This window comes from Cervus elaphus, chromosome 27 (genome assembly GCF_910594005.1).
Source record: "Cervus elaphus chromosome 27, mCerEla1.1, whole genome shotgun sequence".
NCBI classification, from domain to species: Eukaryota; Metazoa; Chordata; class Mammalia; order Artiodactyla; family Cervidae; genus Cervus; species Cervus elaphus.
The window spans coordinates 16,828,477-16,852,896 of NC_057841.1; the positions used below are offsets into that span (position 1 = coordinate 16,828,477).

At 44.5% G+C, this 24,420-nt stretch overlaps 3 protein-coding genes across 5 annotated transcripts in view; all 3 read right to left on the reverse strand.

Annotated features, from left to right (window-relative positions):
• On the reverse strand, positions 1–23,641 carry LOC122684837 (serpin B8). Of its 3 annotated transcripts, none has more exons than XM_043889266.1 (7): positions 23,286–23,641; positions 13,934–14,111; positions 9,763–9,900; positions 7,370–7,487; positions 5,597–5,739; positions 3,855–4,007; positions 1–523 (listed from the first exon to the last, which is right to left on the reverse strand). In XM_043889266.1, exons 2-7 carry the CDS (start codon positions 14,099–14,101, stop codon positions 119–121), a joined length of 1,125 nt encoding a protein of 374 aa, XP_043745201.1. In that variant the 5' UTR covers positions 14,102–14,111; positions 23,286–23,641; the 3' UTR covers positions 1–118. The 3 variants fall into 3 exon arrangements, with proteins under 3 accessions (XP_043745201.1, XP_043745202.1, XP_043745203.1); XM_043889267.1 differs by lacking the exon at positions 23,286–23,641 and adding an exon at positions 18,496–18,546; XM_043889268.1 differs by lacking the exons at positions 13,934–14,111; positions 23,286–23,641 and adding an exon at positions 8,202–8,287 and having other exon boundaries at positions 9,763–9,898.
• On the reverse strand, positions 18,681–22,837 carry LOC122684838. The gene is made up of 2 exons (XM_043889269.1): positions 22,704–22,837; positions 18,681–22,659 (listed from the first exon to the last, which is right to left on the reverse strand). The coding sequence occupies exons 1-2, from the start codon at positions 22,731–22,733 to the stop codon at positions 21,574–21,576; spliced, it is 1,116 nt and encodes a 371-aa protein (XP_043745204.1). The 5' UTR covers positions 22,734–22,837; the 3' UTR covers positions 18,681–21,573.
• Positions 23,378–24,420, reverse strand: part of LOC122684839 (serpin B10-like) — a 14,223-nt gene continuing 13,180 nt past the window's right edge. Inside the window, exon 5 of the mRNA XM_043889271.1 lies at positions 23,378–23,530. Within this exon, the coding sequence (XP_043745206.1) occupies positions 23,378–23,530 (153 nt within the window). The remainder of the gene's footprint in view (positions 23,531–24,420) is intronic.

Consider the following 24,420-nt stretch of genomic DNA (forward strand, 5'->3'; position numbering starts at 1 on the left):
TTAAGCATAATTGCACTTTATTTCAGCAGTCAAACCACCGCATCAATTTGGCCACCGGAATTTGGAGTAAGGCAGAGTGTGTAGAAGCGAGGAGAGAGAAGTACAGCGGCAGCGCCTCTTACGGAGAAGAGACCCTGCCACAGAACAAAATGCTGTTGGTTCCCCGGTGCCTGATGAAGAAGAGGAAAGGGTGGTCTGCACAAAATCGCGGCTCCATTCTGCAGCACCGGGAGTTCCTGACCACGGCAGTGGCCCCGGCTGCCTCTGTGCCCTCCTCATTGACCTCCACGAAGCACTTGTGTGCAACCTTGGACATGGGCACATTCTTCTTAGCTGACATTCCGGAAAAGTCTGCCTTGGCTTCCTCGAAAGCATCAGTCATTCCTAAACTTCGAAGAAAAGCCTCCAAGTCATAACTCGCCTCCAGCTTTAATCTGGGAAGAAAAACTTGAACTTTCTCCTCAGTCAGCTTTTCTGGACTCGTCCAGGTTCTAAACTTCTCATATGTAAGTGCTTTTTCCACCTGAAATAATGAAGAGTTAAGTCTTAGAAGCTAGGCAGTAGCCCGGTACCCACCCACCTATGGGCTCATTAACTCCTCCCCATCATGACTTGTGACTCAATGCTGAGTTCTGTTCCAGGATAATCTACAGGGTATTTCCTCTTATAAACACACCAAGATTTTGCCTCTATTTCTTGCATTTCCCCTGTTTTATGGATACAAGAGAACAACAGCTAGGAAACACCTGAGACAAGGATAGGGATTTATTTTGAACTATCTGTACCAAATTCATGTCAAGTTGGTTTTTTTAGTTTAGGAAATTCTCATAACCAATTTATTGTATTTATGATGATGATACCACTTTAATGGCAGAAAATGAAGAGGAACTAAAGAGATTCTTGATAAAGGTGAAAAAGGAGTGAAAAGCTTTTTCACTCGAAAAAGCTGGCTTAAAACTCAGCATTCAAAAACTAAGATCAAGGCATCCAGTCCTATCATTTCATGGCAAATAGTTGGGGAAAACAGTGTCAGATTTCATTTTCTTGGGCTCCAAAATCAATGTAGACAATGACTACAATCACAGAATTAAAAGATGCTTGCTCCTTGAAAGAGGAGCTGTGACCAACCTAGACCGTGTTTTAAAAAGCAGAGACATCACTTTGCCAACAAAGTCCGCATAGTCAAAGCTATGGCTTTTCCAGTAGTCACATATGGATGTGAGAGTTGGACCGTTAAGAAGGCTGAGCGCCAAAGAACTGACACTTTTGAACTCTGGTGCTGGAGAAAACACTTGAGAGTTCCTTGGACTGCAAACCAGTCAATCCTAGAGAAAGTTAACCCTGAATATTCATTGGAAGGGCTGATGCTGAAGGTGAAGCTCCAATACTTTGGTCACCTGATGTGAAGAGCTGACTCATAGGAAAAGACCCTAATGCAGAGAAAAATTGAGGGCAAGAGGATAAGGGAGGGACAGAGGATAAGATGATTGGATGGCATCACTGACTCGATGGACATAAGTTTTAGAAAACTCAGGGAGATAATGAAGGACAGAGAAGCCTGGCGTGCTGCAGTTCATGGGGTTCCAAGAGTTATACATGACTTAGCAACTGAACAACATCAAATGCAATATAGTACCATGAGTTTGAGAAACTGTTGACCAAAGAGAGAAAAGCATGACTCAGAACTCGGCTGAATGAAAGAGGGAGAACTCAGCGATCCTGGGGGAGGAGGGCAGGATGGGAAATTCCACAGGACTGTTGCTTCTGGCATCCCCGTGTTTGCCCTCTGCCTGTTCTGGGGGTAGCTTCAAATCCTCCCAGACCCAGCCCTTCATTCTTGTTTATTAACAAGGAAAATATATGGAGGAGCATCTTCTCTCCACCAGCAGAAGTCCGGGTGAGAGCTCCTCTCCAGCGACAGATGTTTGGATGTCAGTTCTGTTCCTAGACTCTCCTAATTTTCTATTTTTGGGGGGTGGGGGGCTTTTGAAAAAGTTGAAGTATATGTGATATACAACATGGTGTAAATTTGACGTGTCCATGTTAGTGCCATACATTTATATATTGAAATATAATTGCCATTATAGCAATAGTTACTACCTCTATTATATAACTATCATTTATTCTTTACTTAATTTGTTTATTTTTAACTGGAGGATAATTGCCTTATAATGTAGTGCTGGTTTCTGCCATTCATCCACATGAATCAGCCATAGGAGTGTGTGTGTGTATATATATATGTCCCTCCCTACTGAACGTCCCTCCCACCTCCCACCCTGTCCTAACCCTGCAGGTTGTCACAGAGCACCGGGTTTGAGCTCTCTGCATCATTTAGCAAATTCCCGTGGCTACCTACTTTACCTGTGGTAATGTGTACATTTCCATGCTACTCTCTCAATTCATCCCCCTCTCTCCTACCCCCGCTGTGTCCATTGGTCTGTTCTCTATTTCTGCATCTAATTTTCTTAAAGTTGCCATGACAGATCTCTTCCTTGCCTTATGCCAGGAGGTTCCTGATTCCATAGAGAAGCCAAGGAAATCAGGCAGACCCTACCCTCACAGGGGTGGGCCGGCATGCACTGGTGTGCTGGAGCTAGCTTGCATCTTCTGCAAAAGTCAACTGTTAAACCCTTGGGAGCCTAAACTTGGCCATGGTGCAGATATTTACACCACAGGAATCAGCAAACGTTATAAATGAGGGCTTCCCCGACACCCCAGGAGCCAGATAACCAGCACACTGTCACTCCTGCACCTCCCACCCTATAAATTTACTTTCCCCCAACCTGAACCCTCTTTTCCTGTCATGGGAAAATGTCCTTTTCCTCCTGTCTAAGAAAAATTCCTCAAGTGTACTTTAGACCCTTGCTCTTCAAAACTGGTCTATGACCAACAGCACCTGTACCACTTGGAATCTTGTCAGAAAGGCAAAATCTCCGGCCATAATCTCCCTAAATCAGAATCTGCATTTTAACAGGATCCCATTAGATTAATATGCACATTAATGTTTGAGGAACACTGCTCAGAGCCATCTTTTATCTTTCTCCTGTTCTTTTGTTCAGTAATTACTGGGCTGTCAGAATAATAAATAAAATAATAAATAATAATAAAAATAATAAAAAAAACCCTCCCTTCAGAATAAATAATAATGTTCTTATTTTTGGAACTCTCTTCTTCTTGGCTTCATCAGAATTTGTTTATTCCAGCAATTCCACTCCTAGGTGTACACTCAATGGAAATGCATACACATGTTTGCCAAAAGGCATGCAGTGGTGTTCATTTAGCACTCCTTAGAACAACCCTCTGGAGAAAGAAATGGCAACCCACTCCAGTATTCTTGCCTGGAGAATTCTATGGACAGAAGAGCCAGGTAGGCTACAGTCCATGGGGTTGCAAAGAGTCGAACACAACTGAGTGACTATCACTCACTTACTCACTTAGCATAACTCTAAACTGGAAATGCCTCAAATGCAATCCAGTGGATGAACTTTTAAAAATGAGCTCAGGCTACTTAGGACTGCCACAGGGAAGGACTGGGGGAAGGAACAGTTACGGGGATTGGGGTGGACATGTATACACTGCTACATTTAAAATGGACAGCCAGCAAGGACCTAATGTAGAGCACAGGGAACTCTGCATAAAGGTATACGGCAGCTGGATGGGAGGGGAGGCTGGGGAAGAATGGATGCATGTATATGTAATATGCATATACGGCCGAGTTCCTTCACTGGTCACTGAAATTATCACCACATTGTTAATCAGCGATATCCCAATACAGAATAAAAAGTTATAAAAAAAAAACCAAAACACGCGCAGGGTGGATCCATAGACACTCAAACTCAGCGTCAAGGGCTTACCACAGCAAGATCCGTGTCCTCATCAGGCAGAAGGATGAGCATGCTCAGCTCGGCCCCCACGTAGGGCAGCTCCAGGACTTGGGCAGGCACCTCCTCCACGTGCCCCATTTTAAACTTGGCTTGCTTGAACATCATCTGTACTGTCTTCGTCTCCTGATAAAAACATGAAACTAAAATCAAATCACAGAAAAATGAGCACAGGGTACTAAAATCTGGTATGTCTAATTCACAGAATCCTTGTTGTTGTTCAGTCACTAAGTCACGTCTGACTCTTTACAACCCCATGGACTGTAGCCCACCAGGCTCCTCTGGCCATGGGATTCTCCAGGCAAGAGTACTGGAGTGGGTTGCCATTTCCTTCTCCAAGAGATCCTTCTGACCCAGAGGCCGGTCCCATATCTCCTGCATTGCAGGCGGATTCTTTACCACTGAGCTACCAGGGAAGCCCACGGAACATAACATAGAGGTACATATAATTATTATTTCTGTGCATTTATGCTGATTGATGCAAAATCTTCATTAGTACATACTAGTGTTGAGTAATAATATTCCATTGTCCCAGCAGATCAAGTACTACCACATGGGAGAGAAAAAATTGATGAATAGAGACATACAACTCTCTATATTATTCTCAGAAGAAATTGTGTTTTTCTTCTCTTTTTAAAAGATAAGTAGAGAAGCACTCGCAGGCACCTTTTAATTAAAAAATTATTTCTCGAAGTTAAGAGGAAAATTAACTAATATTCACTGGAAGATTTATTTAGAAAAGGTATATAGGCCAGAGGGAGTTACACTTTTACTCTGAAAAGTTGCTCAATTATATAATTGGCGCTATGGCCTTGCTTTTTTTGGAGGGAAAACCTTGATGAGATGTCCAGAGCCCACCATTTTTAAAGACTGCAACAAATATATTCTGGGCATGTAAACTTTTGTGCAATATGTTATTATCAAGTGGATAGAGGTCAAATTCCAAGCTGAGAGTTATTGACCTCAGCCATTATCATATTCAAAAGTGAATGGAGATAAGTTTTTTAAAGTTAGGCATAGAAGTCTAAATACCAAATACACAGCATGATAACTATAGTTAATAATACTGCGGATTAATAATATAATAATATGGAATGCCGGACATTTGCTAAGAGGGTAGATTTCAGGTGCTGTCATCAAGAAAATATATGGTAACTATGTGAGCAAATGATATTTTAATAAGCTTCACTGCAGTAATCATTTCACTGTGTATCTCAAATCCTCATCTTGTACATCTTAAATATGTAAAATTTTTAATTTTTAAAAAAGATCCAAAAGTAAATAAAAACAAAGCTGTCCTGAACATTTGCTAGCACTTTTTTTCTTGTATTCCGAATTGTACAGCCATGAATTCTAAGGCAATAAATAGTCATAGATGTCATTGACAATTGTGAGAAAAAGTCTAAATACACTCAGTGATAGGATAATACAAACATAACTCCAAGGCTTAGAAGAAATTTTCTTTCAATCCAAATGACATGACCAGAGACAGAAGATCGATTTGACCAAGGATCCAAAAACAAGAAGATCAATATAACAATTATTTTGGTATTTCTCTTTCCCATTCCAATAAGAGATATACAGGGAACATGAAATTCATTCAGAAATAAATTAAGAATCAAGACTGTGAAATAAATAATTCTTCCCATTCTTTCACAATCTTTCCCAGCGTATTACTTCAGAAAGTAGCAAATGTCTGCAAAATGTTTTCCTACCTGATTAGTCTTAAAGAGCATTCCCCTGGTGTGCTTTCTGTCAAACTGCTCATTCCACTTGCCTTTGAAATAGATGGCATTCACCAGGACCAGCTTAGTCAGAGGACCGACTGTCCCAGCCCCCAGTATCTCTGATATCTTACCTGTAAAGAACATGAGAGAAAGTTACTGCTATTGGGGCAGAATAAACTTTTCTTTTACAAAAGTTCTCTCTCTCAATATTGAAAAAAGGCTGGAATTCTGCCGTCTGGCTGCCGGAGGACTGAGGGGAATGGTGTTTCATTCGACACGCACATGCAGTGCAGTGGGAATCACAATAAACGGTGGAAAATTCTGAAGGAGATGGGAATACCAGACCACCTGGCCTGCCTCTTGAGAAACCTGTATGCAGGTCAGGAAGCAACAGTTAGAACTGGACATGGAACAACAGACTGGTTCCCAATAGGAAAAGGAGTACGTCAAGGCTGTATATTGTCACCCTGCTTATTTAACTTATATGCAGAGTACATCATGAGAAATGCTGGGCTGGAGGAAGCACAAGCTGGAATCAAGATTGCTGGGAGAAATATCAATAACCTCAGATATGCAGATGACACCACCCTTATGGCAGAGAGTGAAGAAGAACTAAAGAGCCTCTTGATGAAAGTGAAAGAGGAGAGGGAAAAAGTTGGGTTAAAGCTCAACATTCAGAAAACTAAGATCATGGCATCTGGTCCCATCACTTCATGGCAAATAGATGGGGAAATAATGGAAACAGTGGATGACTTTATTTTTCTGAGCTCCAAAATCATTGCAGATGATGACTTCAGCCATGAAATTAAAAGACGCTTACTCCTTGGAAGGAAAGTTATGACCAACCTAGACAACATATTAAAAAGCAGAGACATTACTTTGCCAACAAAGGCCCATCTATTCAAGGCTATGGTTTTTCCAGTGGTCATGTACGGATGTGAGAGTTGGACTATAAAGAAAGCTGAGCACTGAAGAATTGATGCTTTCGAACTGTGGTGTTGGAGAAGACTCTTGAGAGTCCCTTGGACTGCAAGGAGATCCAATCAGTCCATCCTAAAGGAGATCGGGCCTGGGTGTTCATTGGAAAGACTGATGCTGAAGTTGAAACTCTAATACTTTGGGCACCTGATGTGAAGAACTGACTCATTTGAAAAGACCCTGATGCTGGGAAAGATTGAGGGCAGGAGGAGAAGGGGATGACAGAGGATGAGATGATTGGATGGCATCACCTACTCAATGGACATGGGTTTGGGTAGACTCTGGGAGTTGGTGATGGACAGGGAGGCCTAGCGTGCTGTGGTTCATGGGGCCGCAAAGAGTTAGACACAACTGAGTGACTGAACTGAACTGAACTTGAAGCAGAGACTAACACTAGGCTTAAGCATTTTTCAGAAATCACCACTTCATAAGCCCAAGAAAAATATCAGATTGGCATTGGGGCTTCCCTGATGGCTCAGACAATAAAGAATCTGCCCACAATTCAGGAGATCCAGGTTCAATCCCTGGGTTGGGAAGATTCCCTTGGAGAAAGGAATGGCTACTCGCTCCAGTATTCTTGCCTGGAGAATCCCATAGACAGAGGAGCCTGGCAGGCTACAGTCCATGTTAGAATGATATTATCTGCTTCAAAACCCAGCAAACACGTACACATAGGCTACTGGAAACAGGGTCAGAGTGGTCACACCGAGGAGGTCGCATCCGGGCAGTCTTGGCTCTGCCTCCCTTTATAACACCACCTCTCCTGAAATGACAACTGCTCACCTTCCGTCTTCTTCATCACCCAGTCATTTATGTGTTTCCTGCTTTCTTCAGTGTCTTCAGCAAAGGACAGCTCCTCCAGGTCAGCCTGATAGAACTTCTGGCAGGATTCTTTAAAAGCCTACAAATGCAGAATACCAAGTGTGGCCATACTCTACTTGGCAAAATTTCCTAAAAGTGTGAAAACATGTTTTTCTTAACATGTTTCTGGCATAAATGCTTGCACAGGGCAATCTGGACTTTAAAACTCATTTGTGCAATTAATTAAAATGTACAGACCACTGGCACTGTGCCAGGTGCGAGACCCCAGGGTAAAGACAGGACTGTGGACCTGAGGGGGCTCACAGTCTTCGGAGAGGGAAACATAGATACACAGAGAGTTGCAAGATGTTTCGAGAATATGAACAGCGGCAGCTATGCACGAAACAGCCTGCGAACTTTCCTGTCAAATGCTTAAACTCCATGTTGACCTTCTGTTTGATTTTATCTCCTCCACTATGTGGTCTAACCATGTTTTACTCATTTCTATAAGACCAGAACTGACCAGAGTGTCCTAAACATCCTTATGGAATGATTGGAAGGCTTCAACTAGACTATCAAAAAATCCTGCAGGTCTTCTAGGAGTGGAATCGTGTGTGTGTGTGTGTGTGTGTGTGTGTGTGTGTGTGTGTGTGTGTGTGTGTGTGTGTGTGTGTGTGTGTGTGTGTGTGTGTGTGTGTGTGTGTGTGCAGGGAATTAGGGAAAAAAGTAGCAAGGGATAAGCCATGAAATTTAAGTTGGGGTCAAATCAGGAAGGACATTTCATGCAACACGTTAAAATCCACAGATAACTCACCTCACGAAAACTTGTTTTCTGATATAATGTGCCTGGCAATTGGCTCCCATCCTCCGCCCATCTCCTGTCCTCAAACATTTTAGTTTCTACGGAGGAAAGAAGATGCAGAGAGAAGAAGAACCCAAGCAACCAGGAAAAGTGGAGAATGACCCCCTGCATCTTCAATATTCCCTAATTATAATATTCAAAAATCTGCCTGATATTCAAAAATGAACATCCATTAACCAGGAGATTCTTGGAATCACAAGTACTTACCCTAGAAATCCTAACTAGCTGAAGGACTCAGAGTCATCTCCAAGGACACTGAATCCCAGAGCAGGCATCTGCACCGGGTACCACCCACCAGCAGCCAGGACAAGGTTGTATTTGAGTCTTACATAATAATCCTTGGAACTGCCAACTGCTAAAATGGCCAGACTTACCCTGATCATTTCATTAATCTTAAAATAACACCCCTCTGTTTATTATAGAGCACAATTTTTTGGACCTCACTTACTGAATAATGGCAGACTTTTACTGGACTAGGGAACTTTGGAATTATACACTGCAGTAAATAGGAAATATTCAGATTCAAAATCTTATTTTTTAGGGACCTATTTTAATTTTAGAAAGACTATTCTATCATTTGCCAACAAAGGTCCATCTAGTCAAAGCTATGGTTTTTCCAGTAGTCATCTATGAATGTGAGAGTTGGACTATAAAGAAATCTGAGCACTGAAGAATTGATGCTTTTGAACTGTGGTGTTGGAGAAAACTCTTGAGAGTCACTTGGACAGCAAGGAGATCCAACTAGTCCATCCTAAAGGAAATCAGTCCTGAATATTCATTGGAAAGACTGATGCTGAAGTTGAAACTCTAATACTTTGGCCACCTGATGGGAAGAGCTAACTCATTTGAAAAGACCCTGATGCTGGGAAAGATTGAAGGCAGGGGGAGAAGGGGATGACAGAGGATGAGATGGTTGGATGGTATCACCAACTTGATAGACATGGGTTTGGGTGGACTCTGGGAGTTGGTGATGGACAGGGAGGCCTAGCGTGCTGCAGTCCATGGGGTTGCAAAGAGTCGGACACGACCGAGCGACTGAACTGAATTGAATTCTATCAGTGGTGTGCAAGGACCAGGCTGGACTTGGAGAGATCAGTTAGAGAACAATTAAAATAACAGTGTAGAAGGTGTGAGAGCCTGGACATAGGCAATGAAGATGGTGATTCGGAAGAGGGGACAAATTTAAGAGACTTTGCCTGGTCAGCTCCACAGAAAGTGCCCAGTAAAGATGAGACAGGGGTTAGGGGTTGTGGTCATTGAGATGGGGGTGGGGGAAAGGCAGGTGTGGGTGCAGGAAGATGGACAAATTAAAATTGACATCTGGGAGTATGATTTATCAGAAACAGTCATTTTTTTAAAGGGCACAGTTCAGAGGCAACCATAAAATTCTCAATTACAGAAGTATAATTCTAAGCACATTTTTAAGGCAGCACAACTATACTTTATTTCTGCTCTTCCATAATTTCTGTTTTATTTTCAGTGTCTTTTTCATCAATGTGGGAGCACTACTTACTGGCAGGAAATCACATGTCTTTTCCCCAAAGAGTCTGTTCGCAGTTCTGAGCAGGCACTGTGGGCCGGACGTGCTGACTTCCCTGAGGAGTGACTGGAAACTTCGGTGGACATCTCCACCTTCATTCAGACAAAGTGCCTGGTGATAGAATACAAGAACACTGACTTTTAACATGCCATTTCCTCCCTCAGAGAGCTCTTCCCAAACAAATTTCTGCACTGAAAATAACAAAGGGTCCTATTTTAAAAGGAGTTTGGTTTGACCAGCTAGCACAGAGTTTCTCAACCTGGAAATATAGACTTTTGGGGCCACAAAACTGGGGGCTCAGTGGTAAAGAATCCACCTGCCAATGCAGAAGACATAGGAGAGGTGGGCTTGATCCTCGGGTTGGGAAGATCCCCTGGAGGAGAAAATGGCAGCCCACTCCAGTATTCTTGCCTGGGAAATCCCATGGACAGAAAGCCCAAGGCGGGCTACAGTCCATGGGGTCTCAAGAGTTGGACCGGACTAGCAACTAAACCACCACCCCCACTTTGCTGAGGCCGTCCTGCACACACTGGAATATTTAGCTGCATTTCTGGCCTCTGTCCGCTAGATGTCAGCAGCAGCTCTCGGGTCTGACAACCAGCACAGTCCAGACCTCGTCATCTGTCCCGAGGAAGCCGGATCGCCCCGGAGTGGACAGTCCTGCTCTAGCAGGTTTATCTGTGCCGGGAAGGCAGCGCACAATCACTCCGGAGGGAGACTGGATAAAACCAACAGGCATATGGAATGGCCTCTAGGATACAAGAATGAGCAGAAACAGGCATGGAAATGTTTCATCGGGAATTCCACAGAAGTCCTCCAGTCTAGACTGGATTTAAATGTCAAATCGGAGTGAGAACTAAGGCTGTTCCCTTATCTCCCAACAACCCCAGCCCAAAGCCTCCCTCCTCCAGGGAGCTGAAAGAAACAGCCACCAGGGACTCAACTGTGGCTGGGGACCGGTTCTGAGGAGGGTCCCTGCACCCTGACATTCATGGAAATATGATGCGAATGTGACAGTTTTCTGGGGCGCTTTCACCAGGGAGTCTCCTTCCCTAAAGCAATGCCAACTGCCTCCCTGGTGCACGCGTGTGTGCTGGGTCACTTCAGTCGTGTCCGGCTCTTTGCGACCCCATGGGCTGTAGCCCACCAGGCTCCCTTGTCCATGGGATTCCCCAGGCAAGAATGTTGGAGTGGGTGGCCGTTTCCTTCTCCAGGGGATCTTCCTGACCCAGGGATTGAACCCAGTCTCCCACATCTCCTGCCTTAGCAGGCTGAATCTTAGCCACTGAGCCGCCTGGAAAGCCCACTTCATTGATAGCTAAGGTCATATATAAACCATGTCAGGTCAATCAGATTATATATTGATTGATTATATACACACACACACACACACATATATATGTATATATATATAAATGGCTGAGCTCTTTCTATATATTTTATATATATATAGATTATACCCTAAAAATTCCAGAAGATATAAGTCCCCATTTGTGCTGCGCTTTTTCCACTTATGCATAACCTTATACTAGAAACAACACATTAAACAAAAAGCTCATTTACATAGTTGCATTTCCATTTGAGATATAACATTAGCAAAAGTTTAAAATAGAACAAAGTTGAAATTCTTGGCTTTCTTGTGGAACAGAATTGTAGTTTCCTTTGCTCATCAAGGGAAACATAGCAAACACCCTCTTCCAAAAACACAAGAGAAGACTTTACACATGGACATCACCAGATGGTCAATACCAATATAAGATTGATTATATTCTTTGCAGCCAAAGATGGAGAAACTCTATACAGTCTGCAAAAACAAGACTGAGAACTGACTGTGGCTCAGATCATGAACTCCTTATTGCCAAACTCAGACTTAAACTGAAGAAAGTAGGGAAAACCACTAGACCATTCAGGTATGACCTAAATCAGATCCCTTATGATTATACAGTGGAAGTGAGAAATAGATTCAAGCGGTTAGATCTGATAGACAGAGTGCCTGATGAAGTATGGACAGAGGTTTGGGACACTGTACAGGAGACAGGGATCAAGACCATCCCTAAGGAAAAGAAATGCAAAAAAGCAAAATGGCTGCCTGAGGAGGCCTTACAAATAGCTGTGAAAAAAAGAGAAATGAAAAGCAAAAGACAAAAGGAAAGACATACCCATTTGAATGCAGAGTTCCAAAGAATAGCCAGAAGAGATAAGAAAGCCTTCCTCAGTGATCAGTGCAAAGAAACAGAGGAAAACAACAGAATGGGAAAGACTAGAGATCTCTTCAAGAAAAGTAGAGATACCAAAGGAATGTTTCATGCAAAGATGGGCTCAATAAAGCACAGAAATGGTATGGACCTAACAGAAGCAGAAGATATTAAGAAGAGGTGGCAAGAATACACACACACAAAAACTATACAAAAAAGATCTTCATGACCCAGATATTCACAATAGTATGATCACTAACCTAGAGCCAGATATCCTGGAATTTGAAGTCAAGTGGGCCTTAGGAAGCATCACTATGAACAAAGCTAGTGGAGGTGATGGAATTCCAGTTGAGTTATTTCAAATCCTAAAAGATGATGCTGTGAAAGTGCTGCACTCAATATACAGCAAATTTAGAAAACTCAGCAGTGGCCACAGGACTGGAAAAGGTCAGTTTTCATTCTAGTCCCAAAGAATGGCAATGCTAAAGAATGTTCAAACTACTGCACAATTGCACTCATCTCACACACTAGTAAAGTAATGCTCAAAATTCTCCAAGCCAGGATTCAACCGTACATGAACCTTGAACTTCCAAATGTTCAACCTAGATTTAGAAAAGGGAGAAGAACCAGAGATCAAATTGCCAACATCCGTTGGATTATCAAAAAAGCAAAAGTGTTCCAGAAAAACACCTACTTCTGCCTTATTGACTATGCCAAAGCCTTTGACTATGTGGATCACAACAAACTGTGGAAAGTTCTTCAAGAGATGGGGATAACCAGACCACCTGACCTGCCTTCTGAGAAATCTGTATGCAGGTCAGGAAGCAAAAGTTAGAACTGGACAGGGAACAACAGACTGGTTCCAAATAGGAAAAGAAGTACATCAAGGCTGTATATTGTCACCCTGCATATTTAACTTACATGCAGAGTACATCACGAGAAATGCTGGGCTGTAAGATGCACAAGCTGGAATCAAGATTGCCAGGAGAAATATCAATAACCTCAAATATGCAGATGACACCACCCTTATGTCAGAAAGTGAAGAAGAACTAAACAGCCTCTTGATGAAGGTGAAAGAGGACAGTGAAAAAGTTGGCTTAAAACTCAACATTCAGAAAACTAAGATCATGGCATCTGGTCCCATCACTTCATGGGAAATAGTGACAGACTTTATTTTTTGGGGCTCCAAAATCACTGCAGGTGGTGACTGCAGCCATGAAATTAAAAGACGCTTACTCTTTGGAAGGAAAGTTACGACCAACCTAGGCAGCATATTAAAAAGCAGAGACATTACTCTGCCAACAAAGGTCCATCTATTCAAGACTATGGTTTTTCCAGTGGTCATGTACGGATGTGAGATTTGGACTATAAAGAAAACTGAATACTGAAGAATTGTTGCTTTTGAACTGTGGTGTTGGAGGAGAGTGTTGAGAGTCCCTTGGACAGCAAGGAGACCCAACCAGTCCATCCTAAAGGAAATCAGTCCTGAATATTCATTGGATGCTGAAGCTGAAACTCCAATACTTTGGCCACTTAATGGGAAGGACTGACTCATTTGAAAAGACCCTGATCCTGGGAAAGATTGAAGGCGGGAAGAGAAGGGGACGACAGAGGATGAGAGGGTTGGATGGCATCACCGACTCAATGGACATGAGTTTGAGTAAACTCTGGGAGTTGGTGATGGACAGGGAGGCCCGGCATGCTGCAAAGAGTTGGACAAGACCGAGCGACTGAACTGAACTTGCTCATCAAAGATGCAGGAAACAACACTCAGTGTCTCCCACGAACACTAGGAGACGTCTCTCACACAATTCTCCTTTCCACTTTCAGGTCTGCATTCTTTCCATCACTTCAGTGCCCCTCGACCCTCCCAGCCTCACTGGCATCCATCAGCTGGTGGGAGGCATGAACAGAACAGCCCTGAGAAAGCACAGAGGAAGCCCACATACCTGGGACATCTGGGCCGCCGTGTTCCCCTTGGCCCCCATTAAGACCATGGTCAGGACGGAGGAGAGGCTCAGTGGAGAGAAGAACACATTTTGCAAGTGGTCCTCTTCACCCAACATTTTTAATAAGTTGATGGCAAAAGTGCCATTTGCTTCGCAGAGAGCATCCATCAGAGGAGGTCTGTATCAAAAGCCAAACACAAGCACATCAGTCACGCCCTCCACTAGTCACCTGCTCATTCTTGCCCCATCTGTGGAACTGGGTGTGGTCAGAAGAGTAGCCGCACCCTCAGACATGCGCGTAGAATCCTGGAAACCTGTGGGTGAGATTGAATTCAGGATCTTGAGATGGAGAGAATCACCTGGATCACCGGATGAGCTCAGTGTAACCACAGGCTTCTTATAAGAGGGCCGCAAAGGACCTCCCTGGTGGTCCAGCGGTTAAGCTCTGTGCTCCCAATGCAGGGGGTTCAGGTTCAATCCCAGGTCAGAGAACAAGATCCCATGTGCCCAAACTAAGACTTGGCACAGCCAAATAAGTCAACATTAACATTAAAAGAAAAAAAAAAAGGCAGGAGGGTCAGAGGCAGAGAAGGAAGTATGAGGATGGAAGCAAAGATCAGGATGACATTGGGTCAGAAACCAAAGAATGCAGGCAGCCTCTCGGAGCTGCAAAATGCAAGGAACTGGACTCTGTCCTAGAGCCTCCAGAGAAAAAAAAGTAGCTCTGCCACCTCTTATGGACCTCTAACCTCCAGAAGTGTAAGATAAATCCCCCTATTACTGATCATTCTCTCTTGGTTTGGTATCTCTGGCATAATCTTTAAGCAACATTTTACGAGTTATTAATAATTTTCTGTAAACAAAAATGTCATTTACATACATACAGCTTCTTACATAGTTGCCTATATAGTTCAATTCAGTTCATTCGCTCAGTCATGTCCGACTCTTTTCGACCCCATGGACTGCAGCACGCCAGGCTTCCCTATCCATCACCAACTCCCGGAATTTACTCAAACTCATGTCCATTGAGTCGGTGATGCCATCCAACCATCTCGTCTTCTGTCATCCCCTTCACCTCCCAACTTCAATCTTTCCCAGCACCAGGGTCTTTTCCAATGAGTCAGCTCTTCTCATCAGGTGGCCAAAGTACTGGAGTTTCAGCTTCAGCATCAGTCCCTCCAATGAATATTCATGACTGATTTCCTTTAGGATGGACTGGTTGGATCTCCTTGCAGTCCTTGGGACTCTCAAGGGTCTTCTCCAACACCACAGTTCAAAAGCATCAATGCTTCGGTGCTCAGCTTTCTTTATAGTCCAACTCTCCCATCCATACATGACTACTGGAAAAACCATAGCCTTGACTAGACGGACCTTTGTTGACAAAGTAATGTCTCTGCTTTTTAATATGCTGTCTAGGTTGGTCATAGCTTTTCTTCCAAGGAGCAAGTGTCTTTTGATTTCATGGCTGCAGTTACCATCTGCAGTGATTTTGGAGCCCCAAAAAATAGTCTGACAGTGTTTCCACTGTTTCTCCATCTATTTCCCATGAAGTGATGGGACCAGATGCCATGATCTTAGTTTTCTGAATGTTGAGTTTTAAGCCTATTTTTTCACTCTCCTCTTTCACTTTCGTCAAGAGGCTGTTTAGTTCTTCACTTTCTGCCATAAGGGTGGTGTCATCTGCATATCTGAGGTCACTGATATTTCTCCTGGAAATTTTGATTCCAGCTTGTGCTTCATCTAGCCCAGCATTTCTCATGATGTACTCTGCATATACGTTAAATAAGCAAGGTGACAACACACAGCTTTGACGTACTCCTATTTGGAACCAATCTGTTTATTCCATGTCCAGTTCTAACTTTTGCTTCCTGACCTGCATACATATTTCTCAGGAGGCAGGTCAGGTGGTCTGGTATTCCCATCTCTTTAAGAATTTTTCAGAGTTTGTTGTGGTCCACACAGTCAAAGGCTTTAGCACAATTGTATATGTAATAACCCTACAATTGTAGCATTCTGTTCCTTTTCATTCATCATATAGCACATTTTCCCTCATTAAAACTATTGATAAATATGATTTCCCTTTCCACACCAACCCCCAAACTCTGTTGCTGTTGTTGGTTCTCTGTTGGTTTTAACCACAGGCACAAAAGATTGAGTTAATCGTCTTGCTCAGTTCATGGGCTTTAAAAAGGCCTCCTCCCCTCCATCCTAATCCCAATCCCATATTATGTCACATGAAAACAGCCAGAAACAGACTTCCCTGGTGGTCCAGTGGTTAAGATTCCATCTTCCAATGCAAGAGGTGTGGGTTTGGTCCCTGGTGTCAGACCTAAGTTTCCACATGCTGTGGGGTGCAGTCAAAATTTTTTAAAAAAGAAAAAAAAAAAAAAAAACCCACCGTTTTCCACTGGTGGTGTTGAAATTGGACTAAGAGCTGTGAAAGGGGCCCCATGGGAATGCAGATGGAATATGAAGCCCAGATCTCAAGTCATCAGGTGGGCAGTTTGAATCAGGCACTCATTATGGATCCAGCCTTGACCTTCCCCCAGCTTAACTAAACTGCCGACAAGATTCTTCCCGCCTCTGATCCCTGACGTCCCTTTCCTTAAAGATCTTATTTTAGGCAATTGGTCATCATAAGTTTTTTCTCTGCTTCTTGGCAGCTAAACATTTTGAAAAGCCTCTTTCTTATTTTACAACCCTAGATACTCTTTCTCAAGCCCCTAGAAGCCAGCCCTTTAAAATATAATCATCATCAAAAAATATATATATATAATCATCAAGGAAGATGGTCTCCATGGGACAATCCGAGAAAAACATCAGCAGACACCTTGCTGCCAGTTGCGAGAAGTTTTTGCAGCTTATTAGCATAATTTTAGAAAAAAATTATAAACCTTGCATTTATTTCTATGAAACCTTCTCGAAACCTCGGCTCCTAGTCAGTAAATTACTAAAACTCCTCAGTTTCCCTGAGTCTCTGTTGCTGTTACAGTTGAGAGCATTTTGGAAAATAAAAGGACAAATCATCACCCATAATCCCATGATCCTATAAACTCATCTTTTCTATTATGTGATCCTTTTTAAAAATGTATATGTATCTTTATAACTCAAAAATTGTAAAGAATAATATGTTCCAGTTTGAAAAACTAGCAAACAAGCAAAATCAAAAGTACTGGAAGCTCTCCCTAGAGATAAGTGCCATCATGCCTTTGTTCATTTTTGTAAGCAGATGGGTCACCCTCTGCTCCTTCGTCTTTCAGTCTCCCAGTGGACTGACGGGCTTCCTGAAACCATCCTGAAAGTGAATCTCATTAGGTCTTGGAGTGGGTGGGGCAGAAGGGGAAAGTGAAGGGTGTACGGGGGAAGGGCAACATTTCAACCTGAGCCTCCTCACTGTTGAATGGTTCCTTTGAAGCTTCTAAGAAATTTTTTCAAGAGATGTCTTTGGCTTAAAAGAAACAAAAGCAGGGTAGGAAAAAAAAAAGTGTGACAATCACCCGGTAAGTATAAAACCGTCCCATCCAGTACAGATTCCTTAAAGTTTGGCAGGAAAAAAAGTACTAAAACGTCATCCAAGAAAATACAACAGTGCTCTATAGTTAATATACTTAAGAGAGGGACAAACTGTTGTTTTTCTTTGCCCTCACTTCAGTAAGTCTCTCCGGAGACTTCAGCTGCAAGGTTCAAACCTGAGGGCTGCAGGAGTTGGAAGACTGATGTACCTGCAGTGGGCAAGTCCCATCACAGGACAGGACCCAGCCTGCCTCCTCGCCACTTCTGGACACAAAATAAAAACCTAGGAGCTGCGATGAACATTGGGGTGCATGTGTCTCTTTCAGATCTGGTTTCCTCAGTGTGTATGCCCAGAAGTGGTATTCCTGGGTCATATGGCAGTTCTATTTCCAGTTTTTTAAGGAATCTCCACACTGTTTTCCATAGTGGCTGTACTAGTTTGCATTCCCACCAACAGTGTAAGAGGGTTCCCTTTTCTCCACACCCTCTCCAGCATTTATTGCTTGTAGACTTTTGGATAGCAGCCATCCTGACTGGTGTGTAATGGTACCTCATTGTGGTTTTGATTTGCATTTCTCTAATAATGAGTGATGTTGAGCACCTTTTCATGTGTTTGTTAGCCATCTGTATGTCTTCTTTGGAGAAATGTCTGTTTAGTTCTCTGGCCCATTTTTTGATTGGGTCATTTATTTTTCTGGAATTGAGCTGCAGGAGTTGCTTGTATATTTTTGAGATTAATCCTTTGTCTGTTTCTTCATTTGCTATTATTTTCTCCCACGAGACAAGTGCTCCAGCCTGGTGCACTGGGAAGACCCAGAGGAATCGGGTGGAGAGGGAGATGGGAGGGGGGATCGGGATGGGGAATAAGTGTAAATCTATGGCTGATTCATATCAATGTATGACAAAACCCACTGAAATGTTGTGAAGCAATTAGCCTCCAACTAATAAAAAAATTAAAAAAAAAAAACAAAAAAAAAAACCTAGGAGCCAGGAAACTGGTATTCACTCAGTCGTGTCAGACTCTTTGTGACCCCATGGATGGTACCCACCAGGCTCCTCTGTCCATGGAATTCTCCAGGCAAGAATACTGAAGAGGGTAGCTATTCCTTTCTCCAGGAGATCTTCCCGACCCAGGGATCGAACCGGGGTCTTCTGCATTGCAGGCAGATTCTTTACCGGCTGACTCACCAGGGAAGCCAAGAGGGATATTGAAACTTGATAGCACTGCACCTACCAGAAAGTGGCACCAAAGAGATTCAAAGAAGGAGAGAATTGGGTACCTGGAGATGAAAGACAGGAATAAATTTGGATTGGATTTTACAGGAGCATAGAAGCTTTGGACTGTGGACCGAAACAGAAAAATGCACAACATGACATTAAGTTGTGAGTTAAGTGTTACTCAGGATCTTACTGAGGACTACAGTAAGGGAGATAGGCTCTCTGACATAGCTCCGAGGAGGCAGGCGGAAAAGCATGATTTGGGCTACAGAATGAGTCATTCAGCTCAGTAAAAGGTCACTGCTGGTCACGAGGACCAGAGAGCAAAGCTAGTGATTTTAGTGCTTTGTGATATAGGGGAAGATGCAAGAATCTCGGCTTATTAATTTTTTTTCCAGTGAAATCTCTAAGGAGCCTGTTTTCCCAAAGTACAGACTGGCTTATCATAAGCCATGAAAAACATGGCTTATGTTTTTCATTCTGAATTCTGTTCAGGGTGCATTGTCAGCCAGTGACTGCAGCAGCTAAACACTAGATCCTTGTAGAACTGGATGGTGAGCAACATTCTTTGTGTTACAGGAGCCAGGGTGAGGCTGGCATAAGCTTATGCAGGTGAGTGGGTGTGCATGTGTGTGTGTGTGTGTGTGTGTGTGGTTGTCCAATCTGCACAGGCAAAGGAATGAACTGGAATATCACATTAATTCCCTCTTTACATTTTAACTGCTCTTAATTGTAAATGTATATTTCAGGTTTCTCTCACATTTCCCCTTTCTTCATCACATCTCCTCACCTCCATTCCTTTTCAACATCAGGGTACTAGTCAGCAGCCGAGTATTTTCCATCATCATGTCCCCCAAGCACTGAAACACCCTTGCACACACTCACACGCACCTCTCAGATGTGTCCCAGCTCACACCGGTAAAAGATTTTACTTCCAGCCAACAAAATGGATTGGCATTAAACTCGTTTTCCTTCTACAGGTGAACAATGTCAGGACAATTAAATACTGTCCTCCAGTCTCAGAAGAAACTAGCAGATTCAAGCACAAAAGCAAGCCTTCTGTTTCCAAGGAGATGTCTCTCAGTATCTGTGAGGGATTGGTTCCAGGAGCCCCGTGATACCAAAATCCAAAAATGCTCAAGTCCCTTCTATGAAATGGTGTAGTATTTGCATACAAACCACACACAACATCTTGTCTACTTTAAATCATCTCTAGATTAGTTATAATCCCTCACACAATGTAAAATGCTATGTAAATAGTTGCCAGAGGGTGCAATTTCAAGTTTGGCTTTTGGGAACTTCCTGGATTTTTTTTTTTTTCCCAAACATTTGGAGTCTCTTGTTGGTTCTGCGGAAGCAGAACCTCTGATAGAGAGGGGGACTGACTGTATCCAGCATCATTTCCTCCTGGGGCAGAATGCCTGCCACCTCCCTGCTTCATCTGCTTCAGTCATGTTGACTCTTTGCGACCCCATGGACTATACACTCCCTGGAATTCTCCAGGCCAAAATACTGGAGTGGGTAGCCGTTCTCTTCTCCAGGGGATCTTCCCCGCCCAGGGATTGAACCTGGGTCTCTGGCATTGCAGGCAGATTCTTTACCATCTGAGCCACCGGGGAAGCCCAAAAATCTGGAGTCAGATGTGCTACCATTGCCCCATGAGGTCACAAAAAACACAGACGCCCAAACAGGGTCATGAACCCTGGACCCTCAGATTAAAAGTCTGATGCTTTCAGACTGAGCTATCCAGGCATACATACATCCAACCCATACATACATCCAAAAGTGAATTTGTTCAAAGAGTGTTTATGTCGAACTTTCCTTATAAGATTTTGGAGGATTAAAAAAAAAAGGTAAAAAAACAAAGGCCATAATTCCTGACTGTGAAGAGGAAAAGTTAAAACTTTATGTAACTTCCTGCTCCTTCTGCCTCTGTAACTCAGCTTGCTCCATGCAAAGTCTGGATCACGCAGGTCACGTGGTCTCAGGAAGTGGGCACTTACAATACTAAGAACTGGAGCTTATCTCACTTGTCCTTGTCCTGCTCTTTTCAGCTGTCTGGCCCCTGCAAACTCATCATGCATCATGCCTGTCTGTGTAAAGGTCAGGCATCCTCCTCCCCATCTTGACCACGGTTCCCGCGTGTGTGAAACCCCTTAGTTTAAACCACTCTATTAACAGCTAGTGTTGTCCACAATAGTCTGTCTATAAAAACTCTGTAATCCCTTGTTCAGGGCTCAGAGCTTGGAGTGTCCTCAGTCCTTTGGGTCCACCAGCATAATAAACCTGATTCTCCAACTCTCCGAGTGTGGTACTTGGTTTCTAGAGTACTGATTTCTGCAAAAACTGGGAGCCCCCACCCTTGGGAAGATACACACACATAAATGCCTGGTTTTAAGTCAGCCTTGTACTCTGATCCAGGATAAACAACAAAGCGCTAAGGAAGCCAACAGTAAAGCAGAAAGAAATCTCTTCAGAAGCCCAGGAGAAGGGGAGCAGTAAGTTGATTCTCAAAGACTGGCAGGAGCTCTGGAAGGCAGTGAGTGTCAGGGCCAGCAGGTGCACGGAATGGACAGGAAATGTGTGGTCTGCCTGGGGCCCAGAGACAGCGCCTGAGACAGGAAGGAGGTGCCCCATACACCAGGTTGAGAGTTTGGGACTTGAGCTATGATCTAGGAAGCCAGGCACTGTTTTCAAACAAAGGCTTTATATGAATTTTAGAAAAATATTGTGGCTCATGGTTTGGTGTAGAAAAAAAGCCAAAATACTGGGGACCCCTGCTACTGACTAGCGACTCCCCAACGCAGAGGAAATGTCTTCACTAGAGAGTGGAAGATGGAACAGCCAGGCTGGGGGGCTGATCACCTGAGGATAAGCAGGAGGACCTAGTCCCAGGCAGAGGCTCTTAGCTAATCCAGCAGAAGGTGGGACACCATCCACAGGAAGTTATATGAGTCAACTTGGAACGGGGAAGGTGCTACATTCTGTTTGAGATGAGTGGAACACACCATTTCAAGGGATCCCGTAACAATGACAGCCTGGGGGTGTTTGTCAACATAGGGAGGGGACTTAAGATGAGTAGAAGGTCTAGAGCAAGAGATTGACAGCCCTGTCTGCATCCACATTTCAGGAACCTCGAAATTAGAATGCACAAGTGGAGGCCTAAGAGGAAAAAAAACGAAAAAAAAAAAATTCTGGGGAATTTCCAATTTTCGCAGGTAGTGAGAGGAAAAGCCAAGAGACTGGGACCCAGCAATCCTGATATCCTGGGAGAACTGGACATGAGTGAGGGACCAGGGAAGTGGGGAGGATGGAGGAGGACAGGAAGGTAGCACCCCAGGCTGGACCGGGGAGCGGTGGAGGGTGGCAGTTCGAACCTCAAATCGCTCAGCAGAGTTAGTGGGACAGGAACCAGGGGGCTGGGGTATCGGGGAGTGCGCAATCCACACTGTGACTGCTGAGCAGGGGGAGACGGGAGGAAGCTGTTTCACGTGAGAGAGAGAGGGCTTCCCTGGCAGCTCGGCTGGTAAAGAATCCGCCTGCAATACAACGGGAGGCCTGGGTCGGGAAGATCCCCTGGAGGAGGGCATGGCAACCCCTCCAGCATTCCTGCGCGGAGAATCCCATGGACAGAGGAGCCTGGCGGGGTAGAGCCCATGGGGTCGCAAGGAGTCGGACAGGGCTGAGCGACCTAAGCGCAGCGGAACACAGAGGCGCCCACAAATAAGAACAGATGGAAAGATGTTAAAGAAAAAAAAAAAAAAAGGAAGAAATGCAGAAGGGAGGGACAGAAGTGAGGGACAGAGGGGAGGAGGAACACAGAGAAGAATGTGGAGGAGGGGAGGGGAGGGGGGCTGGTTACACCCAATAAGCTGGGGGCCGGCACGGATCTGGAGGTAGCAGGGACCCGGCACCTCCCTGAGCTCACCGGAGGTTTCACTCCTCACCCGGAGTTTTCCAGGCGAGGCTGTGGTGGGCGCCACAGACCTCCCGCTGCGTCCCGCCCCCCCCCCCCCCCGCTACCCCTCCCCCCCTTGTTAGAAGTAGCACAGACTTTAGAACAATACATGGTCTGTTAACCTCCTTTTTTCCCCCGGGAAAACAAAACTATTAATGGAAAAGCACTATAGTAATTAAAGAGCTGACGGGCTTCCCTCCCCCCTTCCCCTCTCCCTTACCCGCCCATCCCACCCCCCTCCCGCCGCCGGGGCTCCTGCCGGTCCTCCTCCCAGAACCGCAGCCGCGGCGGGGCTCCCGGCCGCGCCCTCCCTGCCGGCAAACCGCAGCGCAGTGGAGTCACCTGGCCCGTGTCGCCCCCACTCCGGCGACCACCCCGTGACCCAAGGCGGGTCTGCACTCCAGAGTTCGGGCCTCCTAGTCCCATCGTTGGAGACACCCTTGAGGCCCCAACCACGCGGGCCGGGATCCCGACCCCAGCCCCGCGGCTTTCCTGCCCGGACACCGCCGCGGGCCTTCCCCCGGTCCTCTCCACCTCCCTGCTCTGACCCGCGGTGCCGCCGGCCTCCCGCCGTCCCTAATCTCTCCACGGGAGCTCCAGGCTAGAGGCGGCCGCCGGGGGACCCGGAGGGCTCGGGAGCCTCCCCCACCCCAGACCGGGTACCTGGGAGATTCCTGCTGCGGCGGGTGCGGCTCTTCCAGCTCCGTGGATGTTTCACGTCCGCTTTGAGTCCTGGCCAGGCTTCCGGCGGTGACTCAGAACTCGGGGAGATGGCCCGGCCCGTGCAGCGCCTGGCCCGTGGGCGGAGGCTGAGCCTCTCGTGTATCTCCCTGCCCGGGCCGAGAGCAGACGGATTGGCGGTGGAGGCTAGCGCCTGGTCCTCCAAGACTGTTTGCAGAAGGCCTCGCCTGTGAGGGAATGGGTTTGCTTTCCTGGGTTAACTTGCCTTAAGCCGTAAGACTTCCCTGGTGGCTCAGATGGTAATGCGTCTGCCTACAATGCCGGAGACCCGGGTTAATCCCTGGGTTGGGAAGATCTGGAGAAGGAAATGGCAATCCACACCAGTATTCTTGCCTGGAAAATCCCATGGACGGTGGAGCCTGTAGGCTACAGTCCATGGGGTCTCAAAGAGTCAGACAGGACTGAGCGACTTCATTTGCACTTTTCTTTAGCTTATTCAGAGGGCTCCCCAGGTGGAGCTAAATGGTATAAAGAACCTCCCTGCCAATGCAGGAGATGTGAGATGTGGGTTCGAGCCTGGTGGGCTACAGTCCATGGGGTCACAAAGAGACAGACACAACTGAAATTATTTGTATTAGTTTAACTAATTTAAAACTAGTTTATTAACTAATAAACTCATTTAATAGCTAATGTATTAAATTAGTTTTATTAACACAGTACACAATCCTTCAAAAACAAAATCTGAGATAAAATAAAATGTCTATAGTCACACCAGTATGACACTAGTAGCTATAAATCACGGAAAAAAAAGAAAAGTAAAGAAAAGAAAATCCTATCTTAAGAGTAATAACTTTTTAAATAGTGATTTTGAAGCTGCTTCTTCTCTTGATATTTAAAATTCTGAAACAATAAATATATATGTATATATACATATTGTACATATATAGGATAAAAAGCAATGTTTGATTTTTTAAATAACATGTTTGTTTAAAGCACATGCTTTTGCTACTTTGAAGTTTTCTAGATCCAAATATTGCTATCATTTTGCTACTTTGAAGTTTTCTAGATCCAAATATTGCTATCAAAGACACATATGTAAATGATGTGCATTAAGTGA

Coding starts and splice junctions, on each gene's coding strand:
- LOC122684837 (XM_043889266.1), bottom strand. CDS start 14,101: ATGGATGCTCTCTGCGAAGCAAATGGCACTTTTGCCATCAACTTATTA. Junction 9,901..13,933: donor CGGCGGCCCAGATGTCCCAG/GTATGTGGGCTT, acceptor TTCTATCACCAG/GCACTTTGTCTGAATGAAGG. Junction 7,488..9,762: donor AGACATGTGATTTCCTGCCA/GTAAGTAGTGCT, acceptor CTGCATTTGTAG/GCTTTTAAAGAATCCTGCCA.
- LOC122684838 (XM_043889269.1), bottom strand. CDS start 22,733: ATGTATTGTTCTAAAGTCTGTGCTACTTCT. Junction 22,660..22,703: donor CTAAAGTCTGTGCTACTTCT/AACAAGGGGGGG, acceptor GGGGCGGGACGC/AGCGGGAGGTCTGTGGCGCC.